Source organism: Pristiophorus japonicus, chromosome 11 (genome assembly GCF_044704955.1).
Source record: "Pristiophorus japonicus isolate sPriJap1 chromosome 11, sPriJap1.hap1, whole genome shotgun sequence".
NCBI lineage: Eukaryota > Metazoa > Chordata > Chondrichthyes > Pristiophoridae > Pristiophorus > Pristiophorus japonicus.
This window is the reverse complement of record NC_091987.1, coordinates 24,513,628-24,536,461: the sequence shown is the minus strand read 5'-3', so window position 1 is coordinate 24,536,461 and position 22,834 is coordinate 24,513,628. Positions and strand designations below refer to the sequence as shown.

Genomic DNA, 22,834 nt, shown 5'->3' with positions numbered 1-22,834 from the left:
AGCAGGCTGACACACTGTGTTCCGCTCTTGCCCTTGTTAAACAGCACATCTGACTTTCCATCACCAGATCCAGTAACTTGCACCAGTGAAGAGTAAAATCACAACAGGTACATGAGGCAAGCAAGCATGTTACATTTTTGGAATAATCTGTCGGGCAGGGCAGGGTTAGGTTGGGCGGTACAGGGCAGGGCAGGATTAGGCAGGGTAGGGCAGTGTTGGGCAGTACAGGACAGTGTTGGGCAGGGCAGGGATGGGATGGGCAGGGATAGGATGGGATGGACAGGGATGGGCTGAGCATGGGTGGGATGGGCAGTAGAGAAGCATTAGGGTGATTCAAAATAATTGGACTGCTTGGATCTTGGCGGGAGGAGATTGGTGGGACAAGTGCCTTTCTCATCCTTTTCTTATGATCTGTGTACCACCGGGATCCTCCCGTATTCCCAACTATTCCGAGCACAGACTGGGGCCCATGAAGACTCCTTGTCTCTTGGTGGGAATTTGAACATGGGGGAGGGGTTAAGTTGCCCAAAATCCGAGGCGTGTTGGGAAGCCGTCTCCAACACGCTAGTTTCTGGGTTTTACCCGAGGTGGGACAAAGTTACGTAAACTGGAAGCCTGGGATTTAAGCTGGCCAAGTTCCCGGACCTGAGGACAGCCTTGGGGAACGCACTCCCTAGGGAGCCCACTCCTTGTGGGCCAGGACGAGCAGGAGTGCTTCCTCCTGGCCTCCCAAGCTCCCCGATTGTTGCTTCTATATTGAAGGGTTTGTCTGTAGGAGGTTCGGTCTTTCGATGCACTTTTAGTCTGTTCACACTGACTCCTGTTTCTAATATTGAACAACCTGGAGTTTTGGGTTGATCGTGTACCTAACATTTTGTGCTGCTAAAGATTTTGTAAAGTAAGGTTGAATTGTGCATAACTGCAAGGTATTGGGGACTTACTAACTCTCTCCCCTTCATTCAATAGGTGGGGCAGCTTATCAGCCTGTTACCGTGGTTACCCCTCAAGGCCAGGTAGTGGCACAAACACATGGTACAATACGTATCCAGAATGCACAGGTGGGTTTATAGTTCCTTTTAGATATAGAATAATGAGCAGGAGCAGTTCATGAGCAACAGTGTCGCTAAGCAACGTGTAGAGATTATGTAATGGTAATTATATGGCTTTGTGACAATTCAGTTTTTAAGAATGTTAACCACGTAGAACTCTGGCTCGAGAACAAAAACAGTAAATATCAGATAGAATTGACTAGAAAGATTTTTTTCACAGCACGTGGCAGGGCACAGGCCTGGTTCCACCAATACCCAGAATGCACCGTGGCAGGTCACAGGCCTGGTTCCACCAATACCCAGAATGCACCGTGGCAGGGCACAGGCCTGGTTCCACCAATACCCAGAATGCACCGTGGCAGGGCACAGGCTGGTTGCACCAATACCCAGAATGCACCGTGGCAGGGCACAGGCTGATTCCACCAATACCCAGAATGCACCGTGGCAGGGCATAGGCTGGTTGCACCAATACCCAGAATGCACCGTGGCAGGGCACAGGCTGGTTGAACCAATACCCAGAGTGCACTGTGGCAGGGCACAGGCTGGCTATATTTTTTGTTGGGTAAGGGTATCCAGGGATATGGAGCAATGGCGGGAAACTGGAGTTGAGGTGTGGGTCAGCCATGATCTTAATTTAATAGTGGAACAGTGTCGAGGGGCTGAATGGCCTCCTCTGCCTATCATCCTATGATGATGGCACATTACCCTAAATGCAGAGTTACACGAGCAGGAGTGGGTGCCCAGCATGGCCTGTACGGGGATCCCTGTGATGACGTGCAGTGCTGTGACCTGATTCTCTGATCAGGCAACAGCTTGTGCAAGTCACACCATTGTCACTGAGCAAACTGTTGAAGTATCCAGAGGTTTACTGTTTAAAACAAGATGCTGGAATCGATCTGTATCTGTGAGGAAGATGGCAATAATCTCCCCCACATCCACATTCCACCAGATTTCAGCTTTTTTCTGTTTGCAAGACAGGAAGGACATTTGCACGTCCTATTTTACCCATCCTCAAATATCCTGAACTTCCCCATTGCAGCACTCGTTGTTTCTTAAAAGATCCCTGGGTTTTCACATCCACTGAGCCATATAAAAGTCAATGCCATAGATTGGCCACACGATGCAAAGAGGAACGCGACAGGTTGCCTTCCAGTCCCAGCCCCTCTCCTGCTGCAAGGTCCCACTTGCATGTGGGCCCCAGTGCCATTCTCACATAGAAACATAGAAAATAGGTGCAGGAGTAGGCCATTTGGCCCTTCAAGCCTGCACCACCATTCAGTAAGATCATGGCTGATCATTCACCTCAGTACCCCTTTCCTGCTTTCTCTCCATACCCCTTGATCCCTTTAGCCATCAGGGCCATATCTAACTCCCTCTTGAATATATCTAATGAACTGGCATCAACAACTCTCTGTGGTAGGGAATTCCACAGGTTAACAACTCTCCGAGTGAAGAAGTTTCTCCTCATCTCAGCCCTAAATGGCTTACCCCTTATCCTTAGACTGTGTCCCCTGGTTCTGGACTTCCCCAACATCGGGAACATTCTTCCTGCATCTAACCTAACCTGTCCAGTCCCGTCAGAATTTTATATGTTTCTATGAGATCCCCTCTCATTCTTCTAAACTCCAATGTATAAAGGCCCAGTCGATCCAGCCTCTCCTCATATGTCAGTCTAGCCATCCCAGGAATCAGTCTGGTGAACCTTCGCTGCACTCCTTCAATAGCAAGAATGTCCTTCCTCAGATTAGGAGACCAAAACTGAACACAATATTCCAGGTAAGGCCTCACCAAGGCTCTGCATAACTGCATTAAGACCTCCCTGCTCCTATACTCAAATCCCCTAGCTATGAAGACCAACGAGCCATTTGCCGCCTTCACCGCCTGCTGTACCTGCATGCCAACTTTCAATGACTGATGTACCATTACACCCAGGTCTTGTTGCACCTCCCCTTTTCCTAATCTGCTGCCATTCAGATAATATTCTGCCTTCATGTTTTTGCCACCAAAGTGGATAACCTCACATTTATCCGCATTATGCTGCATCTGCCATGCATTTTCCCACTCACCTAACCTGTCCAAGTCACCCTGCAGCCTCTTAGCATCCTCCTCGCAGCTCACACCGCCACCCAGCTTAGTGTCGTCTGCAAACTTGGAGATATTACACTCAATTCCTTCATCTAAATCATTGATGTATATTGTAAATAGCTGGAGTCCCAACACTGAGCCCTGCGGCACTCCACTCGTCACTGCCTGCCATTCTGAGAAGGACCCGTTTATCCCGATTCTCTGCTTCCTGTCTGCCAACTAGTTTTCCATCCACGTCATTACATTACCCCCAATATCATTTGCTTTAATTTTTGCACGCCAATCTCTTGTGTGGGACCTTGTCAAAAGCCTTTTGAAAGTCCAAATACACCACATCCACTGGTTCTTCCTTGTCCACTCTACGAGTTACATCCTCAAAAAATTCTAGAAGATTTGTCAAGCATGATTTGCTTTCATAAGTCCATGCTGACTTGGACCGATCCTGTCACTGCTTTCCAAATGCGCAGCTATTTCATCTTTCATAATTGATTCCAACATTTTCCCCACTACTGATGTCAGGCTAGCTGGTCTATAATTCCCTGTTTTCTATCTGCCTCCTTTTTTAAAAAGTGGTGTTATATTAGCTACCCTCCAGTCCATAGGAACTGATCCAGAGTCAATAAACTGTTGGAAAATAATCACCAATGCATCCACTATTTCTAGGGCCACTTCCTTAAGTACTCTGGGATGCAGACTATCAGGCCGTGGGCATTTATTGGCCTTCAATCCCATCAATTTCCCTAACACAATTTCCTGACTAATAAGGATTTCCTTCAGTTCCTCCTTTTCGCTAAACCCTCGGTTCCCTCGTACTTCCGGAAGGTTATTTGTGCCTTCCTTTGTGAAGACAGAACCAAAGTATTTGTTCAATTGGTCTGCCATTTCTTTGTTCCCCATTATAAATTCACCTGAATCTGACTGCAAGGGACCTACGTTTGTCTTCACTAATCTTTTTCTCTTCACATATCTATAGAAGCTTTTGCAGTCAGTTTTTATGTTCCCAGCAAGCTTCCTCTCATACTCTATTTCCCTCCTCCTAATTAAACCCTTTGTTCTCCTCTGCTGAATTCTAAATTTCTCCCAGTCCTCAGGTTTGCTGCTTTTTCTGGCCAATTTATATGTCTCTTCCTTGGATTTAACATTTTTCCTGTCATTTACCACAACAGCAAAGCCAATCCTGCTGCAATTTACATTTGCTCCTGACTTTCCTGCGGCACAATCAAAATGTAACTGTGATGCTGGAGCCTGCTGGCTTATGCACTTCATTTGTCCGCAGTTTCCTACTCTGGACCCTCTGTCCCCAATGCATTGGATTCCAAATCCAAAGTACTCGCCTTTAAATCCCTCCACAGTCATCTCCGCCATTCCCTCCTGTGCCCCCCCCCACAGACCGACCATTCTGTCTCCTCCCCCACACCCAACCCGAGCACTCCGTTCCCCCCCCCACCTCCCTCGCCTGAGCTCTCTCTCTTTCCCCCCCCCCCCCCCAGCCCGAGCACTCCATTCTCACCCCCACCCCCCTCGCCTGAGCTCTCTCTTTCCCCCCCGCCCCCCCGCAGCCCGAGCACTCAATCCCCCCCTCGCCCGAGCTCTCTCTTCCCCCTCCCCCCGAGCACTCTGTCTCCCCCTCCCCCGCCCCTAGCACTCCATCCCTCGCCCCCCCCCCCTCCAAGCACTCCATTCCTCCCCACCCCGCATCTCAGTGTGTGGGAAACCTCGTCAAATTGCAATTGCTCCTAGAACATAAGAAATAGGAACAGGAGTAGTCCATACGGCCCCTCGAGCCTGCTCCGCCATTCAATAAGATCATGGCTGATCTGATCATGGACTCAGCTCCACTTCCCTGCCCGCTCCCCATAACCCCTTATCCCCTTATTGATTAAGAAACAATCTATTTCTGTCTTAAATCCATTCAATGTCCCAGCTTCCACAGCTCTTTGAGGTAGCGAATTCCACAGATTTACAACCCTCTGAGAGAAGAAATTTCTCCTCATCTCAGTTTTAAATGGGTGGCCACTTATTCTAAGATTATGCCCCCTAGTTCTAGTCTCCCCTATCAGTGGAAACATCCTCTCTGCATCCACCTTGTCGAGCCCCCTCATAATCTTATACGTTTCGATAAGATCACCTGAATTCCAATGAGTAGAGGCCCAACCTTTTCAACCTTTCCTCAGAAGACAACCCCCTCATCTCTGGAATCAACCGAGTGAACCTTCTCTGAACTGCCTCCAAAGCAAGTATATCCTTTCGTAAATATGGAAACCAAAACTGCACCCAATATTCCAGATGTGGCCTCACCAATACCCTGTACAACTGTAGCAAAACTTCCCTGCTTGTATAGTCCATCCCCTTTGCAATAAAGGCCAAGATTCCATTGGCCCTCCTGATCACTTGCTGTACCTGCATACTATCCTTTTGTGTTTCATGCACAAGTACCCCCAGGTCCCGCTGTACTGCAGCACTTTGCAATCTTTCCCCATTTAAATAATTACTTGCTCTTCGATTTTTTTTTCTGCTGAAGTGCATGACCTCAAACTTTCCAACATTATACTCCATCTGCCAAATTTTTGCCCACTCACTTAGCCTGTTTATGTCCTTTTGCAAGTTTTTTGTGTCCTCCTCACACATTGCTTTTCCTCCCATCTTTGTATCGTCAGCAAACTTGGCTACGTTACACTCGGTCCCTTCATCCAAGTCGTTAATATAGATTATATTGTTCCTTATACATAACCAGATTAAATGACAATGTAACACACTTCTCCTTTCCACTAAAGGCCATTCAAACCAATGGGTTGTTTAAATATGTATGTGTAACTATTGGATATATTGATGGCACTTTGACACAAAATGCTTGTTTTTAATCAGCTTCAGTTCCAATTAAATCAAGATGTGAATGTCTTGCATCAAGACAATGAGAATTCTCCAAAAAATAAACGTGGAGTCTTGCCAAAGCAAGCTACTAATATCATGAGGTCGTGGCTGTTTCAGCACATTGCGGTGAGTATCACAAGTCCGACTGTTTAGCTCGAGGTGACAGCTGTGAGAGGGCACATTAATCAGTCGCCTGTGTTGGATTTGTTCCGCTCATTCAGACAGAATCTGTTTTTTATTTTCTGTGCTCACTTGATTTTTTTTGTTGGCTGGTGTCACATTTTATATCATCGAGCTGCTCATATGATGAACATTTTCAGCAGCATGTCTAATTGTGGACAGTCACATGCTTAACTGGGTGAAGATTCTACTGCTTAATCGTGTGTTTTGCTGCTGTCTCAGACATTTTGCACTGAATCTGACACTTGGCAGTGAAATTGGTTCTTGTTCAGCACTGGGCTACTGTAACTTGGGAGCACTTTGACATAAATTCATAGAAAAAGGGAAGCCAAGATTGCATTATGCGGCTCCATAATGAGTCTGCTCAAAACTAGCTCGATACTGAGATTTGTGTGACGGACGATATTTACCCAAATTATTGGCATTAATTCTCTGTGTCATGTACTTGTTGTGTTCTCCCTGTTGTCAATGTGTAACTCCCCCTTTTGAAGAGTTATGTTTGTATCCTGGTAACGCTGCGCTTTGTGGAACTGGTACAAATCCAAGTTCAACTGAGGTTTGGTTCCAGAAGCACAGTCTGACCAGAAAGATTTAGTCCCAGGTGCTAAAACGAATGAAACCAGTACAGGACAAACTGTCCCAGATCACTGTTCACACCTCCTGGCTGGGGTCATGTGGCCAACTCTTGCACCGTAAACTGGGAGGTTTCATCATATGACTTCCCACCTCCAAATGCCACGCCGATCCTTACGGCAATCGGCCATTAACGGTGGCTAGAATACCCACAATCCCCTGCACTCAAGAAATGGCTCTCTCCATTGCATTGCATCCTGGGCACATTGCTCCTGAGGAGGACTGAAATGGGAGGAGAGTAGGTCCCTGTCATTTTTCTCCCGAGCTGCTCACAGGAGAGTCCGGGAGATTAATCATCCAGAGACTCCAAGACAATCTAAAAGAGTTGACAACCTGAGGCTGTGATCCAGCGGATGGCTAGTCTGCATCCCACATTCACACAAACTTCAGTTACATGTGGAGAACAAGCACTTGGGTGGGGATTGGAGGGACTGAATGTGGGCACTGCAAGAGTTCAGGCTGAACGTTCAGATCTAAAATCCCCAATGACCAGAATTCTGCTGCAGTGTATTCCTAGTGGCACAGCTTGTTGGTAATCTGGTATGCTGCACCACAGAGTGAGGGGGAGAGCGAGAGGAGGGAGAGAAAAGATCGAGCGAGAAAGAGGGAGGAAGAGAGTGGGGGAGGGAGGAAGAGAGAGAGGGAGGAAAAGCGAGAGAAGGAGGAAAAAACATAAGAACACAAGAAATAGGAACAGGAGCAAGCCATTCGGCCCCTCGAGCCTGCTCCGTGATTCAGTAAGTTCACGGCTGATCTGATCCTGACCTCAACTTTACTTTCCTGCCCAAAGCCCTTTATTCCCTTATCGTTCCAAAATATATCTGTCTCAACCTTAAATATATACAATGATCCAGCCTCCACAGCTCACTGGGGCAGAGAATTCCACAGATTTATAATCTTCTGAGAGAAGACTTCTTCCTCATCTCAGTTTTAAATGGGCAACCCTGTATACTGAAAATATGCCCCCCAGTTCTAGATGCCCCACGAGTGGAAACATCCTCTTCGCATCACTCTTTCGAGCCCCCCCCGAATCTTATATGTTTCAATGAGATCACCTAAACTCCTTCTAAACTCCTTCGAGTGGAGGCCCAACCTGCTCAACCTTTCTTCATAAGTCAACCCCCTCATCTCCGGAATCAACCTTGTGAACCTTATCTGAATTGCCTCCAATGCAAATATATCCTTCCTTAAATACGGAGACCAAAACTGTACGCAGTACTTCAGGTGTGGCCTCACCAATACCCTGTACAGTTGTAGCAGGACTTCTCTGCTTTTATACTCTATCCCCCTTGCAATAAAGGGCAACATTCTATTTGCCTTCCTGATCACTTGCTGAACCTGCATACTAACTTTTTGTGTTTCATGTGCAAGGACCCACAGATCCCCCTCTACCGCAGAATTTTGTAATCTCTCCCCATTTAAATAATTTCCATTTTTATTCTTCCTACCAAAGTGGATAACCTCACATTATACTGTATCTGCCAAATGTTTCCCCACTCACTTAGCCTACCTATATCCCTTTGCAGGTTCTTTGTGTCCTCCTCACAACTTGCTTTTCCACCTGTCTTCGTATCATCAGCAGATTTTGGCTACGTTGCACTCGGTCCCTTCATCCAAGTCATTAATATAGATTGTAAATAGTTGAGGCCCCAGCACCGATCCCTGTGGCACCCACCCCACTAGTTTGCCTACCTAAAAATGACCCATTTATCCCGACTCTCTGTTTTCTGTTAGTTAGCCAATCCTCTATCCATGCTAATATATTATCCTCAATCCAGTGAGCTCTTATCTTGTGCAGTAACCTTTCATGTGACACCTTATCGAATGTCTTCTGGAAGTTCAAATACACCACATCCCCTTATCCACCCTGCTCGTTACATCCTCAAAAAACTCCAGCAAATTTGTCAAACATGATTTCCCTTTTATAAAACCATGTTGGCTCTGCATTATGATTTTCTAAATGTCCTGCTACTACTTCCTTAATGGCGGCCTCCAGCATTTTCCCCATTGACAGATGTTAGGCGAACTGGCCTATAGTTTCCTGCTTTCTGTCTCCCTCCTTTCTTAAATAGGGGCATTATATTTGCGGTTTCCAATCTGCTGGGACATCCAAGGAATTTTGGTAGATTACAACCAATGCATCCACTATCTCTGCAGTCACTTCTTTTAAGAACAGGCCATCAGGTCCAGGGGACTTGTCCACCTTTAGTCCCAATAGTTTGGCTAGCACATTTTCTCTAGTGACAGTAATTGTTTTAAGTTCCCCCCCTTGATTATGATGCTTTTAGTGTCTTCTATCGTGAAGGCTGATGCAAAATATTTGTTCAAAGTCACTGCCATTTTCCTGTTTCCCATTATTAATTCTCCAGCCTCATCCTCTAAAGGACCAACGTTTACTTTAGTTACTCTTTATATATACATGTAGAAGCTCTTACTGTCTGTTTTTATATTGCTAGTTTACTCTCATAATCTATCTTCTCTCTCTCTCATTTTTTTAGTCCTTTGCTGGTTTCTAAAAATTTCCCAATCCTCTGGCCTTCCACTATTCTTCACAACATTGTATGCCTTTGTTTTCAATTTGATATCATCCTTTACTTCCTTAGTTAGCCACGGATGGTTCATCCTTCTCTTAGAGTCTATCTTTCTCACTGGAATATATCTTTGCTGAGAGTTATAAAATATCTCTTTAAATGTTGCCATTGCTCTCTTACCCTTTACCCTATCGTCTTATCCTTTAATCTACTTTCCCAGTCCACTTTAGCCAACTTTGCCTTCATACTTTTGTAATTGCCTTTATTTAAGTTCAGGACACTGGTTTGAGACCTAGCTTTGTCACCCTCAAACTGAATTTGAAATTCTACCATGCTATGATCACTCTTCCCAAGAGGATCCTTTACTGAGATCATTAATTAATCCTGTCTCATTGCACATTACCAGAGAGGGGGAGGGGGAGGGAAAGAGAGAGAGAGAGAGAGAGAGTGAGAGGGGGAGGGAAAGAGAGAGAGATAGAGAGAGGGGGATGGAAAGAGAGAGAGAGAGAGAGAGAGAGGGGGAGGGAAAGAGAGAGAGAGAGGGGGGAGGGAAGGGAAAGAGAGAGAGAGAGTGAGAGGGGGAGGGAAAGAGAGAGAGAGGGGGAGGGAAAGAGAGGGGGGGGGAGGGGGAGGGAAAGAGAGAGAGAGAGAGGGGGGGGGGGAGGGGGAGGGAAAGAGAGAGAGAGAGAGGGGGGGAGGGGAGGGAAAGGAAAGAGAGAGAGGGGGGGGGAAGAGAGGGGGAGGGAAAGAGAGAGAGAGAGAGGGGGGGAAGGGAAAGAGAGAGGGAGAAGGGGGGAATGAAGAGAGAGGAAGGGAAAGAGAGAGGGGGGTAGGGAAAAAGAGAGAGAGAGGGGGAGGGAAAGAGAGAAAGAGAGGAGGGGGAGAGAGAGGGGAAGGAAAAGAGAGGAGGGGGGGAGGGAAAGAGAGAGGGGGAGAGGGTGTTACGTCTCGAATAAAGCAATGTGACTGAGTACTGTGCTCCCTTGGGACTCCAACAGATGTGCCCTCTGGTGGCGGTAGAATGCTGGTTACATGGGTGTTGCATACATAACATCTCCTCCCCCCCCCCCCCCCCCCAAAGTCAGTAGTACACTTATTTACAGGGTGAGACGATCTGGGGCTTTTCGCTCCCTAGTCGATCGTCTCTGTACAAATGCAGGTGAGTTGGTTGGGCCTTCGTTGGGCTGCTGCGCAGCTGGCCTTGCTGGGCTGCTGGGGATGATGAGTTCAACTTCGTGATGTCGATTGCCACTTGTGTGTGTGTCAGAGGGTCGAAGTTGGTGGTGTCCTCTTCAGGTTGCTCGTGGCTGTCTGTGAATCGCAGTTTGGTTTGGTCCAAATGCTTTCTGCAAGTTAGTCCCTTTACGAGTTTGATCTGGAACACCCTACTCCCTTCTTCGGCTACGACAGTGCCAGCAAGCCATTTGGGACCATGTTCATGGTTGAGTACAAATACAGGGTCATTGACTTCAATATCGGTTGACAACTTTGCGCGATCATGGTACATGCATTGTTGATGCCGCCTGCCCTCGACATGATCATGGAGATCCGGGTGGACTAAAGAGAGCCTTGTTTTGAGTGCCCTTTTCATAAGCAGTTCGGCAGGGGGAGCCCCAGTGAGCGAATGGGGTCTTGTGCGGCAGCTGAGCAGGACTCGGGACAGGTGGGTCTGCAGGGAGCCTTCCGACATGCATTTCAAGCTTTGCTTGATGGTTTGGACTGCCCGTTCAGCCTGGCCATTAGATGTGGGCTTGAACAGGGCAGATGTGACGTGCTTGATCCCATTGTGGGTCATGAATTCCTTGAATTCAGCGCTGGTGAAGCATGGCCCATTGTTGCTGACAAGGACATCAGGCAGGCCGTGCGTGGCAAACATGGCTCGTAGGTTTTCGATGGTGGCAGTGGACGTGCTTACAGACATTATTACACACACAATCCATTTTGAATAAGCATCCACAACAACCAAGAACATTTTGCCTAGAAACGGGCCAGCGAAGTCAACATGGATCCTAGACCACAGTTTGGAGGGCCATTACCACAAACTTAGCAGTGCCTCCCTGGGTGCATTGCTCAGTTGAGAGCAAGTGTTGCACTGGTGCACGCAAGACTCCAAATCTGAGTGGATGCCGGGGCACCATACATGGGATCTGGCTGTAGCTTTCATCATTACTATACCTCGGTTGGTACTGTGTCGGTCGCGTATGAACGTTTCCCTGCTTTTTCTTCGGCAAAACCACGTGATTACCCCACAAAAGACAGTCCGCCTGTATGGACATTTTGTCTTTGCGCCGCTGGAATGGCTTGATCTCTTCATGCATCTCCGCTGGGACGCTGGACGAGCATGGAGGACACAGTTTTTTTACAAGGACAGTAAAGGATCCTGGCTGGTCCAGGTCCGGATCTGGTGGGCCGTAACGGGTGACTTTTCGTTTTCAAATGCATCCATCACCAACAGCAAGTCTGCAGGCTGTGCCATTTCCACCCCGGTGGTGGGCAATGGTATCCGACAGAGGGCATCAGCGCAATTCTCTGTGCCTGGCCTGTGGCAAATTACATAGTTATATGCAGACAGTGTGAGCGCCCATCTTTGGATGCGAGCAGAGGCATTGGTATTAATACCGTTGCTCTCTGAGAATAGCGATATGAGCGGCTTATGGTCAGTTTCTAACTCGAACTTAAGCCAAAACAGATACTGGTGCATTTTTTTTCCCCCCGTAAACGCATGCCAGAGCTTCTTTCTCAATCATGCTGTAGGCCCTTTCGGCCTTGGACAAACTCCTGGACGCCTAAGCGACCGGTTGCAATGTTCCCGATTCGTTTGCTTGTTGTAACACACACCCGACCCCGTACAAAGACGCATCACAAGCTAGCACTAAACGTTTATGTTGTGTTCCTAACACAGATGAGACTGCACACAGGGAGGTTAAAGTAACAGTGACCTCAATCTTTATTAAGACACTCCAGAGTGAGGAACAGGCCTTAGGGGTCGGCTTATATACAGTGCTCCCAAGGGATGTGCTCCCTGGTGGCGGAACATGGGAGTGCATGCTTTACAGATACACAACAGTTTACATGGGTCATACAGAACAAGTAGTTTGTTGGAACATAACAGATTTCTGGCTTTCTCAAAAGCAGTCTCTTGTGATTTCCCCCATACCCAGTCATCTCCCTTGCGTAGCAACACATGTGTAGAGGTTCTAGCAGGGTGCTTAACCCGGGTAGGAAATTACCAAAATATTTGAGGAGCCCCAGGAACTACCGCAGCTCCGTCACGTTCTGTGGTCTCCGCGTGTTCTTGATGGCCCCCCTTGACGTCCGTGGATCTGATGCCGTCTGCCGCGATTCTTCTCCCTAAGAACTCGACCTCTGGCGCCGGGAAAACACACTTCGAGCATTTCAACCTGAGTCCCACGCAATCTAGCCGACTTAGAACCTCTTCCAGGTTCTGCAAGTGTTCGATGGTGTCCCGACCTGTGATCAATATGTCGTCCTGGAAAACCACAGTGCGGGAACCGACTTTAACACTCTCCATGTTCCTTTGAAAAATAGCCGCGGCCGATCGAATCCCAAACGGGCATCTATTGTAGTTGAACAGACCTTTGTGCATGTTGATGCAGGTGAGGCCTTTCGAAGATTCTGCCAGCTCCTGCGACATGCAGGCCGAGATCAGGTCCAACTTGGTGAACGTCTTCCCTCCTGCCAGCGTCGCAAATAAGTCGTCTGCCTTGGGTAGCGGGTACTGGTCCTGCAGCGATAAACGGTTAATCGTTACTTTATAGTCCCCACAAATTCTGACCATGCCATCGCCCTTGAGAACCGGAACAATTGGACTGGCCCACTCGTTGAACTCAACCGGCACAATGATGCCCTCTCGTTGCAGCCGGTCCAACTTGATCTCCACTTTCTCTCGCATCATGTATGGCACCGCACGTGCCCTGTGGTGGATGGGTCGTGTACCGGGAACCAAGTGGATCTGCATCTTCGTCCCAGAGAAATTTCTGATGCCTGGACAAACAACGACGGAAACTTGCTCAGAACCTGGGCACATGAGGCGTTGTTGATGGATGAAAGCGCTCGGATGTTGTCCCAGTTCCAGCGGATTTTTCCCAGCCAGCTTCTGCCGAACAGTGTGGGGCCATCTCCTGATACAATCCACAGTGGTAGTTCGTGCACCGCTCCATCATAGGAGACTTTTACTGCTGCACTGCCAATTACAGGGATCAGCTCTTTAGTGTAAGTTCTCAGCTTGGTATGAATAGGGCTCAGCTTGGGCCTTTGTGCCTTGTTGCACCACAGCCTCTCGAAGGCCTTTTCGCTCATGATGGACTGACTCGAACCCGTGTCCAATTCCATGGATACTGGAATTGCGTTCAGTTCAACTTTTAACATGATTGGTGGACATTTCGTGGTGAAGGTGTGTACCCCGTACACTTCTGCCTCCTCGGTTCAAGTCTCTAGTTCAGTTTGATTCGCCATGGATCGGCCTTCCTCTGCAACGTGATGGTTTGCAGTGTTTGCAGCTCGTCTGCACATTCGCTGGAGGTTTCCCATTGTTCCACAGCCTTTGCACGCATAGTGTTTGAAGCGGCATTGATGGGCTCAATGATCACCTCCGCAGCGCCAACAAGGTGTTAGTTGCCTCGCATTCACACTTGATGGCGGACTCTGAGTCATCTGAGGTCGTGCAGCTGCATATGTTCTGCCATATGCATTCCTGCCTGAAAACGACGTTACTTTGTGTACAGTACTTGCCGAAGCATCTTTATGCTGCAAAATTTGTTTGTGTGTTATCGCTGGTGGACATAAATGTCTGGGCTATCGTTATGGCTTTGCTCAGGTTCGATGTTTCAACAGTCAATAGTTTGTGAAGGATAACCTCATGGCCAATGCCAAGCACAAAAAAGTCTCTTAGCATTTGCTCCAGGAATCCATCGAATTCGCAATGTCCTGCAAGGCGCCTTAGTTTGGCGACGTAGCTACTTTCTGGCCTTCAGACCGTTGACATGTGTAAAATCGATACCTTGCCGTCAGAACGCTGTCCTTCGGATTTAGGTGCTCCCGGACCAGCATACACAGTTCTTCATACGATTCGGTTGTTGGTTTCACCGGAGCAAGAAGATTCTTCTTGAGGCCATAGGTTGTTGCCCCGCAGACGGTGAGGAGAATCGCCCTTTATTTGGCAGTGTTCTCATTCCCTTCCAGCTCGTTGACCACGAAGTATTCGTCAAGTCGCTCCACGAAGGCTTCCCAATCATCACCTTCTGAGAATTTCTCCAGAATACCAACAGTTCTCTGCATTTTCGCGTGATGGTTCGTTATATCGTCGCCAGTTGTTACGTCTCGAATAAAGCAACGTGATTGAGTACCGTAGACTTGAGTAAGTGTGACCTTAGTCTCTTTATTATGACTCCAGAGTGCCGGCACAGCATGGGAGGCCTGCGTATATACAGTGCTCCCAATGGATGCTGGGATCCCTTGGGACTCCAACAGATGCGCCCTCTGGTGGCGGTAGAATGCTGATTACAAGGTGTTGCATACATAACAGAGGGAAGGAGGGAAAGAGAGGGGGAAGGAAAGAGAGAGGGGGAGGGAAAGAGAGGTGGGGAGGGAAAGAGAGAAAGAGAGAGGGGAGGGAAAGGAAAGGGAGATGGCGGGAAAATGTGAGGGAGGGAAAATGAGAGGAAGAGAGGGGGGGAAAAGAAAGAAAGAGAGAGAGAGAGAGAGAAAAGCGGAGTTAGGGGGATAATGGTTCCTCCTGAAGTGATACTCTTACATACGCCCGGATTGTGTGCATTGAGTTTTTGCAGCTGCGCCCTCTCGGTGGGTGCTTTACGATGTTAAAGATGCTATGTAAATTCAAGTTGTTGTCGGTGTAACATTGTGATTTCCATTTATTTCATCAGCCAGAGGAATATTTCTCATGAAAAGAGGGCGTATCAGATTTAAGCTGCTGAGTCAAGATTGTTATATTTGTATATTTGGTTTTATTGAGACTCTCTAGATGTCCGAATTGAAAATCGACTCCTGTTTTTAGTGAAAGTCTGCAGTTACTGAAACTCATTTGTTGTATCTGTTGTTGTACAGCTGCCCCGTAACTGAACTCCTCTTTCTTGTCCCCAGCATCCGTACCCGACAGAAGATGAGAAGAGGCAAATCGCAGGTCAAACTAACCTCACACTCCTACAGGTTAACAACTGGTGAGTGCGTGTACTCATGGAGAGTATCTGAGCTTCAATTAAACCTGCACTTTTCCTGGTACTGCATTCCAAACTATTACATCCAGTAACCAGACCGTGCTTTTAACTGCTGTCACCCCAGGGCAGTAGGGGGCAACCTCCAGCAACTATGGGGGTGGTGGCGGAGGGGAAGTTGGGGGGTGGGGACGGGGGTTGGGGAGGAGGGGGTGAGATGTGGTTGGGGTTTTGGGGTAGGAGGGGGTTGGGATCGGATGGAGGGGGTGGGGAGAGGGAGGAAGGGGGGTGGGGGGAGTGGGTTGGGAGGGGACGGGTTTGGGGTTGGAGGGTTGATTTCGGGGGTGGCCAGGGAAATGGGGTTGGATGGCTGGCGAAGGGGTTTGGGGTCAGAGGGAGGGAGGGGTGGCTGAGGGAGGGGGAGGGTGCAGAGAAAGGGAGTGAGCACAGATTGGAGAAATTTAAATGTCAGGATGAAATGTGAGGTGTTGTGGAGTTTGGAGCCTGTTGAAGGGTGAGGTGAGTGGGGCTCGGGGAGGGCAGGGGTGGGTGAGTGGGGCTCTGAGAGGGCGTGAGTGGGGCTCGGGGAGGGCGGGGGTGGGGTGAGTGGGGCTCGGGGAGGGCGGGGGTGGAGTGAGTGGGGCTCGGGGAGGGTGGGATCGGGGCAGCGAGAAGCTGATGTTTATGGAGGGTGGAGAAAGCGATGATTGGGAGTGGAGGATGAGACTGAGGAATTAATAATGCAGAACAGGGAAATGGCAGAGACGTTGAACAAATATTTTGTATCGGTCTTCACGGTAGAAGACACGAAAAACATCTCAATAGTGGATAATCGGGCTTTTGGGAGGGAGGAATTTAATACAATCACTATCACTAAAGAAGTAGTACTCAATAAAATAATGGGACTAAAGGCGGACAAGTCCCCTGGACCCAATAGCTTACATCCTAGGGTCTTAAAAGAAGTGGCTGCAGGGATAGTGGATGCATTGGTTGTAAACTACCAAAATTCCCTAGAATCTGGGGCGGTCCTAGCGAATTGGAAAACTGCAAATGTAATGCCCCTATTTAAAAAAAGGAGGCATACAAAAAGCAGGAAACTATAGACCAGTTAGCCTAACATCTGTTGTTGGGAAAATGCTCGAGTCCATTATTAAGGAAGCAGTAGCGGGACATTTGGAAAAGCATAATACAATCAAGCAGAGTCAGCATGGTTTTATGAAAGGGAAATCATGTTTGTCAAACTTGCTCGAGTTCTTTGAGGATGTAATGAGCAGGGTGGATAAGGGGGAACCAGTGGATGTGGTGTATTTGGATTTCCAGAAAGCATTCGATATGGTGCCACATGAAAGGTCACTGCAGAAGATAAAAGTTCATGGAGTTGGGGGTAATATATTAGCATGGATAGAGGATTGGCTAACTAGTAGAGAACAGATAGTTGGGATAAATGGGTCATTTTCCGGTTGGCAAACAGTAACTAGTGGGGTGTCGCAGGGATCGGTGCTGGGGCCTCAACTATTTACAATCTATATTAATGACTTGGATGAAGGGACCGAGTGTAATGTAGCCAAGTTTGCTGATGATACAAAGATGGGTGGGAAAGCAAATTGTGAGGAGGACACAAAAAATCTGCAAAGAGATAGAGACAGGCTAAGTGAGTGGGCAAAAATTTGGCAGATAGAGTATAATGTGGGAAAATGTGAGGTTATCCACTTTGGCAGAAATAATAGAAAAGCAAATTATAATTTAAACAGAGAAAATTTGCAAAGTATTTTCAGTACAGAGGGACCTGGAGGTTCTTGTGCATGAAACACAAAAAGTTAGTATGCAGGTACAGCAAGTGAAATGTTGGCCTTTATTGCAAGGGGGATAGAGTATAAAAGCAGAAAAGTCCTGCTACAACTGTACAGTGCATTGGTGAGGCCACACCTAGAGTACTGCGTACAGTTTTGGTCTCTGTATTTAAGGAAGGATATATTTGCATTGGAGGCAGTTCAGAGAAGGTTCACTAGGTTGATTCCGGAGATGAGGGGTTTGACTTATGAAGAAAGGTTGAGTAGGTTGGGCCTCTACCCATTGGAGTTCAGAAGAATGAGAGGTGATCTTATTGAAACATATAAGATAATGAGGGGGCTCGACAAGGTGGATGCAGAGAGGATGTAGACAGGGCTTTAAACTAAATAAGTGGGGAGGTGGGGGGAGGGTCACAGTGGAGAGAAATCTCGAATGCTAAAGAGAAAAGAAAAGGAAGCAATGCAGGAAGGTGATTGTGGTCAGGATAACCAGATTATGTCAGGAAGGGACAGAGCATACAAACAAAAGAGTGCACTACCAAATAGGGTCGACAAGGTGGATGCAGAGAGGATATTTCCACTCATAGGGGAAACTAAAACTAGGGGACATAATCTTAGAATAAGGGGCCACCCATTTAAATCTGAGATGAGGAGGAATTTCTTCTCTGAGGGTTGTAAATCTGTTGAATTCTCTGCAGCAGAGAGCTGTGGAGGCTGGGTCATTCAATATATTTAAGGCGGAGATAGACCTTTTTTTTTGAGCGATAAGGGAGTGAAGGGTTATGAGGAGCGGGCGGGGAAGTGGAGCTGAGTCCATGATCAGAGTAGCCATGATCTTATTAAATGGCGGAGCAGGCTTGAGGGGCCAAATGGCCGACACCTGCTCCTATTTCTTATGGAACCCTGTGCTGAGTTGCCCCGTATCTGGCCACAGGTTCATCAATGCTCGACGGCGGATTTTACAACCCATGCTTGATGCCAGTAATCCAGACACTCCACCCAAAGCCAAGAAGATCAAGACACAGAGTCGGCCAGTGCAACGATTCTGGCCCGATTCCATTGCTGCAGGAGTGGGTCAGCAACACGTAACCAGTATTACAGTGTCAGACAGTAAGTCATTCACACGGGACCTAGCCACAACACGCTTCTCTGCAATGGAAAGCACCATTCAATAATGCGATGAAGGTTAACCGTACAAGTGGCCACTCACTGCCACATTGGTTTCAGAGTAGGCACCTCACCCCCCGTCACACTCCTCCGCCCCCCCCCCCTCGCCGCCCCCCTCCCCCACCCCCCTCCCCCACCCCTCACCCCCCTCCCCCACCCCTCACACCCCTCCCCCCACCCCTCAACTCCCTCCCCTCACCCCCCTCCCCACCCCTCACTTCCACTCCCCCACCCCTCACTCCCCCTCCCCCACCCCTCAGCCCCATCACCACACCCCCCTCTCACACCCCTCGCCCCCCCCCCCACCGAGTGCGCCCCTCGCCCCCGCCGCCCCCCCGACTGCGCCCCCTCTCCCAGTGTGCCATGTGCCCCCTCCCCCAGTGCCCCCTGTCCCAGTGTGCCCTCCCCCAGTGTGCCCCTCCTTCCCGCAGTGCGCCCTCCCCCAGTGCCCCCCTCCCAGTGTGCCGTGCGTCCCCCTCCCCCTAGTGGGCCAGTGCGCCCTCCCCCAGTGCCACCCCCCCCCCCCTCCCCAGTGTCTGACTGTGAGGTTGGAGGTGTGGGTGATATGTGAACCGGATGCTCCTTGGCCCCCTGCAGGTGCGATGGTGTCGATATCGAGTCCAGTGACGGTGAACGTGGACAGTCTGCAGTCTTTGTCGTCTGATGGAGCAACACTGGCTGTTCAGCAGGTGATGATGGCCGGACAGAGCGGCGAGGATTCTGGCAACAGCGTGGAAGAAGACGACAGTGATCTTTCCGCAACAAACATTGGTGGGCTAGCATTGGACAACAGCGACTCGTTGCAGTAGGCCCACAATGGGAGGCCCTATGAGCAATGGGAAGCGGACAGGACGTGCATTTTTATTCTTTGCACTCGCAGTGCATTTTATTTCTGATGTATTTTATACATAGGTAGGAGAGCACACTTTTCTATCTCACCTTGTATTGAATGAATGGGGCTTTGAATATTCTCACATTGAACTGGCTGTTTTAATGTGGGCAGACGGTAACGCTTCACCGGTCGATGTACAGGCGGAAGCACCAGTCTTTCAACTTCATGTGCGGTCGATGTGTTTTATCCGCTCAAATAACTGGCCATAATTTAAAGGTGATTTGCAGAATCTTTTTGCCGAGCTGTCCAACTGACACAAACAAATTATTGGATAAAATCCTGCTCTTTGTTTTTAGTTGATGAATTTTATCGTCAAAGACATTTTGCAGCCAGCGCGGATTAGTTTTATGAAACTATGGAAAGCCTGGGTTTGAGGACGGGCTGAGCCCTAACTTCAGGTGAGCACAAAGACCTTTTGTGTGGGGCCGAGTGCATATTTGAACGTTCCTGCTGGGAGTAGCAGGTGGAGAGGTCGGAGTGTGGTGCTGAGCAGCTGTAAGCTGTGTTCCCATTGTACCAGAATGATGAGCTATGTTGCTAATGCCTTTTCTCCCGGTGTCCTGGGTTAGTGCAGGAGAGGATTGAGCAGGCCTTGGCGAATGACCGTGACCTCCACATGTCCTGCTCCTCTCTTTACTTTTCTTGCTGCCGGCACTGAAATAAGTGGAGGCAACAACAAGCAGCTCTCTACTGTTGGCGGCTCTGGGGGCCGGTGGTGATGTCAGTCAGGCCGGTTATATTGGAGATAGTCCACTGTACATGAGGCAGGCACTGCGCACACACAAGGAGTCTGCTGTCTCCAGGAGTACCATCTATGGCACATGTACTGTACATCATCCACAGCAAGGCCAGTGTGAGAGGGCAGCACCTCTGTTCATTCGACCCTGCTCCCTCTAGCTTCTCTGCTCCTATTTGACCAGCTCTGTACTCTGAGATCCTCTGTTAATACAAATAATGTAAGCTTTGTATACTTCAAACATCAGAGCAATGAGTGCCATACAGTCATGGTGAATTTGGATGGTAATTAGTTCCTCCTTTTTGGGTAACTGTTATTTCACTCCCTCCCGCCCTGACAGCTTTGCCTCACTCCACAACATCCTGCCCCTGGCCACTGGTCCCGGATAGATGGTTAGGCTGCTCAGACCTAGCCCTAGCTCAGGGCACTGAGGCCCGGTCACGCACCCTCACCTGTCCTGTCAGAGTCCGCTGGATTGGGATTGATGGCATGAATATCCCGGTTCAGTACCACACAGTACATTTACCCACCGAGCTATAATACTTCATTATCACTTCTCATTTATTAAACTGAAAAGAAGCACCAGACTAGATTTAAATTATATTCTTGTTACAATGGTATAAGCAGCCAACTGTGTCCCATGCTGTGACGGGCCAGGTGTGTGTGTGTGTGTCCTGGGACGGGCCAGGGGTGTGTATGTCCTGGGACGAGCCAGGGGTGTGTGTGTCCTGGGACGGGCCAGGGGTGTGTGTGTCCTGGGACGGGCCAGGGGTGTGTGTGTCCAGGGACGGGCCAGGGGTATGTGTGTCCTGGGACAGGCCAGGTGTGTGTGTGTCATGGGACGGGACAGGGGTGTGTGTGTCCAGGGACGGGCCAGGGGTGTGTGTGTCCAGGGACGGGCCAGGGGTATGTGTGTCCAGGTACGGGCCAGGTGTGTGTGTGTGTCATGGGACGGGCCAGGGGTGTGTGTGTCCAGGGACGGGCCAGGGGTGTGTGTGTCATGGGACAGGCCAGGGGTGTGTGTGTCCAGCGACGGGCCAGGGGTGTGTGTGTCCAGGGACGGGCCAGGGGTGTGTGTGTCCAGGGATGGGCCAGGGGTGTGTGTGTCCAGGGACGGGCCTGGGGTATGTGTGTCCAGGGACGGGCCAGGGATGTGTGTGTCCTGGGACGGGCCAGGGGTATGTGTGTCCTGGGACGGGCCAGGTGTGTGTGTCCAGCAGTGGCCACCCTCCTCTGGGAGCGAGTGATTTTGGCCCATTACCAACACAAGGCACCTGTAGCGTATCAGCACCCAGCACAATGCTAGAAAACACCTGCTACAAAAATGAAAAAAGCACAGTAACTCTGTTTCCAAATTTCAAAAAGTGTGATCTTCCTGGAGAGGTGGACAGGAGCCAACAAACGGCCAACAGTAAATATTTGCTGTTGCAGGCAAACGCCGATAGACTGAAGTGGAATCAAAACACCAAGTGCACCCTTTAGAGGCTAAGAGCTCGGGAGGCACAATCTCTTCCGTCTGTTGGCACAGGGCGAGAGGCAGGGGGAATGTTTTATCTACTGTGTCACCGTGCCTCAGTGGGTAGCACACATCCGCCTCTCAGAAGGTTGTGGGTTAAAGTCCCACTCCAGGAACTTGAGCACAGAAAAAAAATTCAGGCTGACATTCCCTGTGCAGTGCTGAGGGAGCGCTGCACTGTCGGAGGTGCCATCTTTCAGGTGAGACGTTAAACCGAGGCACCGTCTGCTCTCTCAGGTGGATGTAAAAGATCCCATGGCACTGTTTTGAAGAGGAGCAGAGGAGTTATCCCCGGTGTCCTGGACAATATTTATCCCTCAATCAGCATAACAAAATACAGATGATCTGGTAATTATCACATTGCTGTTTGTGGGAGCTTGCTGTGCGCAAATTGTCTGCCGCGTTTCCCACATTATAACAGTGACTTCACTCCAAAAGTACTTAATTGGCTGTAAAGCGCTCTGGGATATCCGGTGGCCGTGAAAGGCGCTGTAGAATTGCAAGTCTTTTACGGGTTTAGATTGTGTATTGTGCCATTGTGTGTGGCCAGGTGAGCAGCCCTGTGTGGCTGTGGGCCTTGCTGACTGAGTGGAGGCTCAATGCTGGGGAGGGGACAGAAGAATCCCATCCTCGCCATATATGGCCAATCTTTTCAGTTGTCTGTTTAAACTTTGCTAAAAGACCCCATGACTTGTTGGGGAAGGACTCCCACTTTCCAAACTGTGGGCAGTTTTCAGGAATGCTCTCTCACTGCCTGCTTGCCTCCATCTTTCTAAATGAATTAGCACAGTGCTTGCTACTTCCATACTTTGTTTATGTGTTCATGTTTGATCAGGACTCTGACTACTTATCCACACAGTGGAAGCTGACTGTTTAGGGCCCGTTGGTAAATCCTTAAATAAAGCAGGGACAATTATGTAGCCTGGCTTGGGGTGAGTGAAGGAGGATGTGATGCTGTGTAAATGTGTTCAGCAGAAGATTCCTATCAGGAGGGAGAGCTGGGCTTTGTAAATCTCACTAGTTATAGTGACCTTATTTAGGGTGGGGGGAGGGGTTGTTGGAGCTTGGCTCTAAATTAAATGGTCTTTGTGTCACATTAGTGACTCCAAGAACTATTTGGTAATTTGCAAGCTAGTGTTTCAATGAGCTTGAAACATTTTGCTCCAATGGATTGTTCTTCTCCAGCCTGTAAC

At 48.9% G+C, this 22,834-nt stretch overlaps 1 protein-coding gene across 2 annotated transcripts in view; it reads left to right on the top strand.

The window, feature by feature from the left end:
- The window catches only part of LOC139275981 (homeobox protein PKNOX1-like), a 159,336-nt gene extending 136,659 nt beyond the window's left edge, over positions 1 to 22,677 (top strand). For both annotated transcript variants that reach the window (XM_070893268.1, XM_070893267.1), the window contains exons 7-11: positions 967 to 1,058; positions 6,000 to 6,131; positions 15,470 to 15,546; positions 18,265 to 18,440; positions 19,095 to 22,677. In XM_070893268.1, the coding sequence (XP_070749369.1) occupies positions 967 to 1,058; positions 6,000 to 6,131; positions 15,470 to 15,546; positions 18,265 to 18,440; positions 19,095 to 19,306 (689 nt within the window). In that variant the 3' untranslated portion in view covers positions 19,307 to 22,677. The remainder of the gene's footprint in view (positions 1 to 966; positions 1,059 to 5,999; positions 6,132 to 15,469; positions 15,547 to 18,264; positions 18,441 to 19,094) is intronic.
- The last annotated feature ends 157 nt before the right edge of the window (positions 22,678 to 22,834 follow it).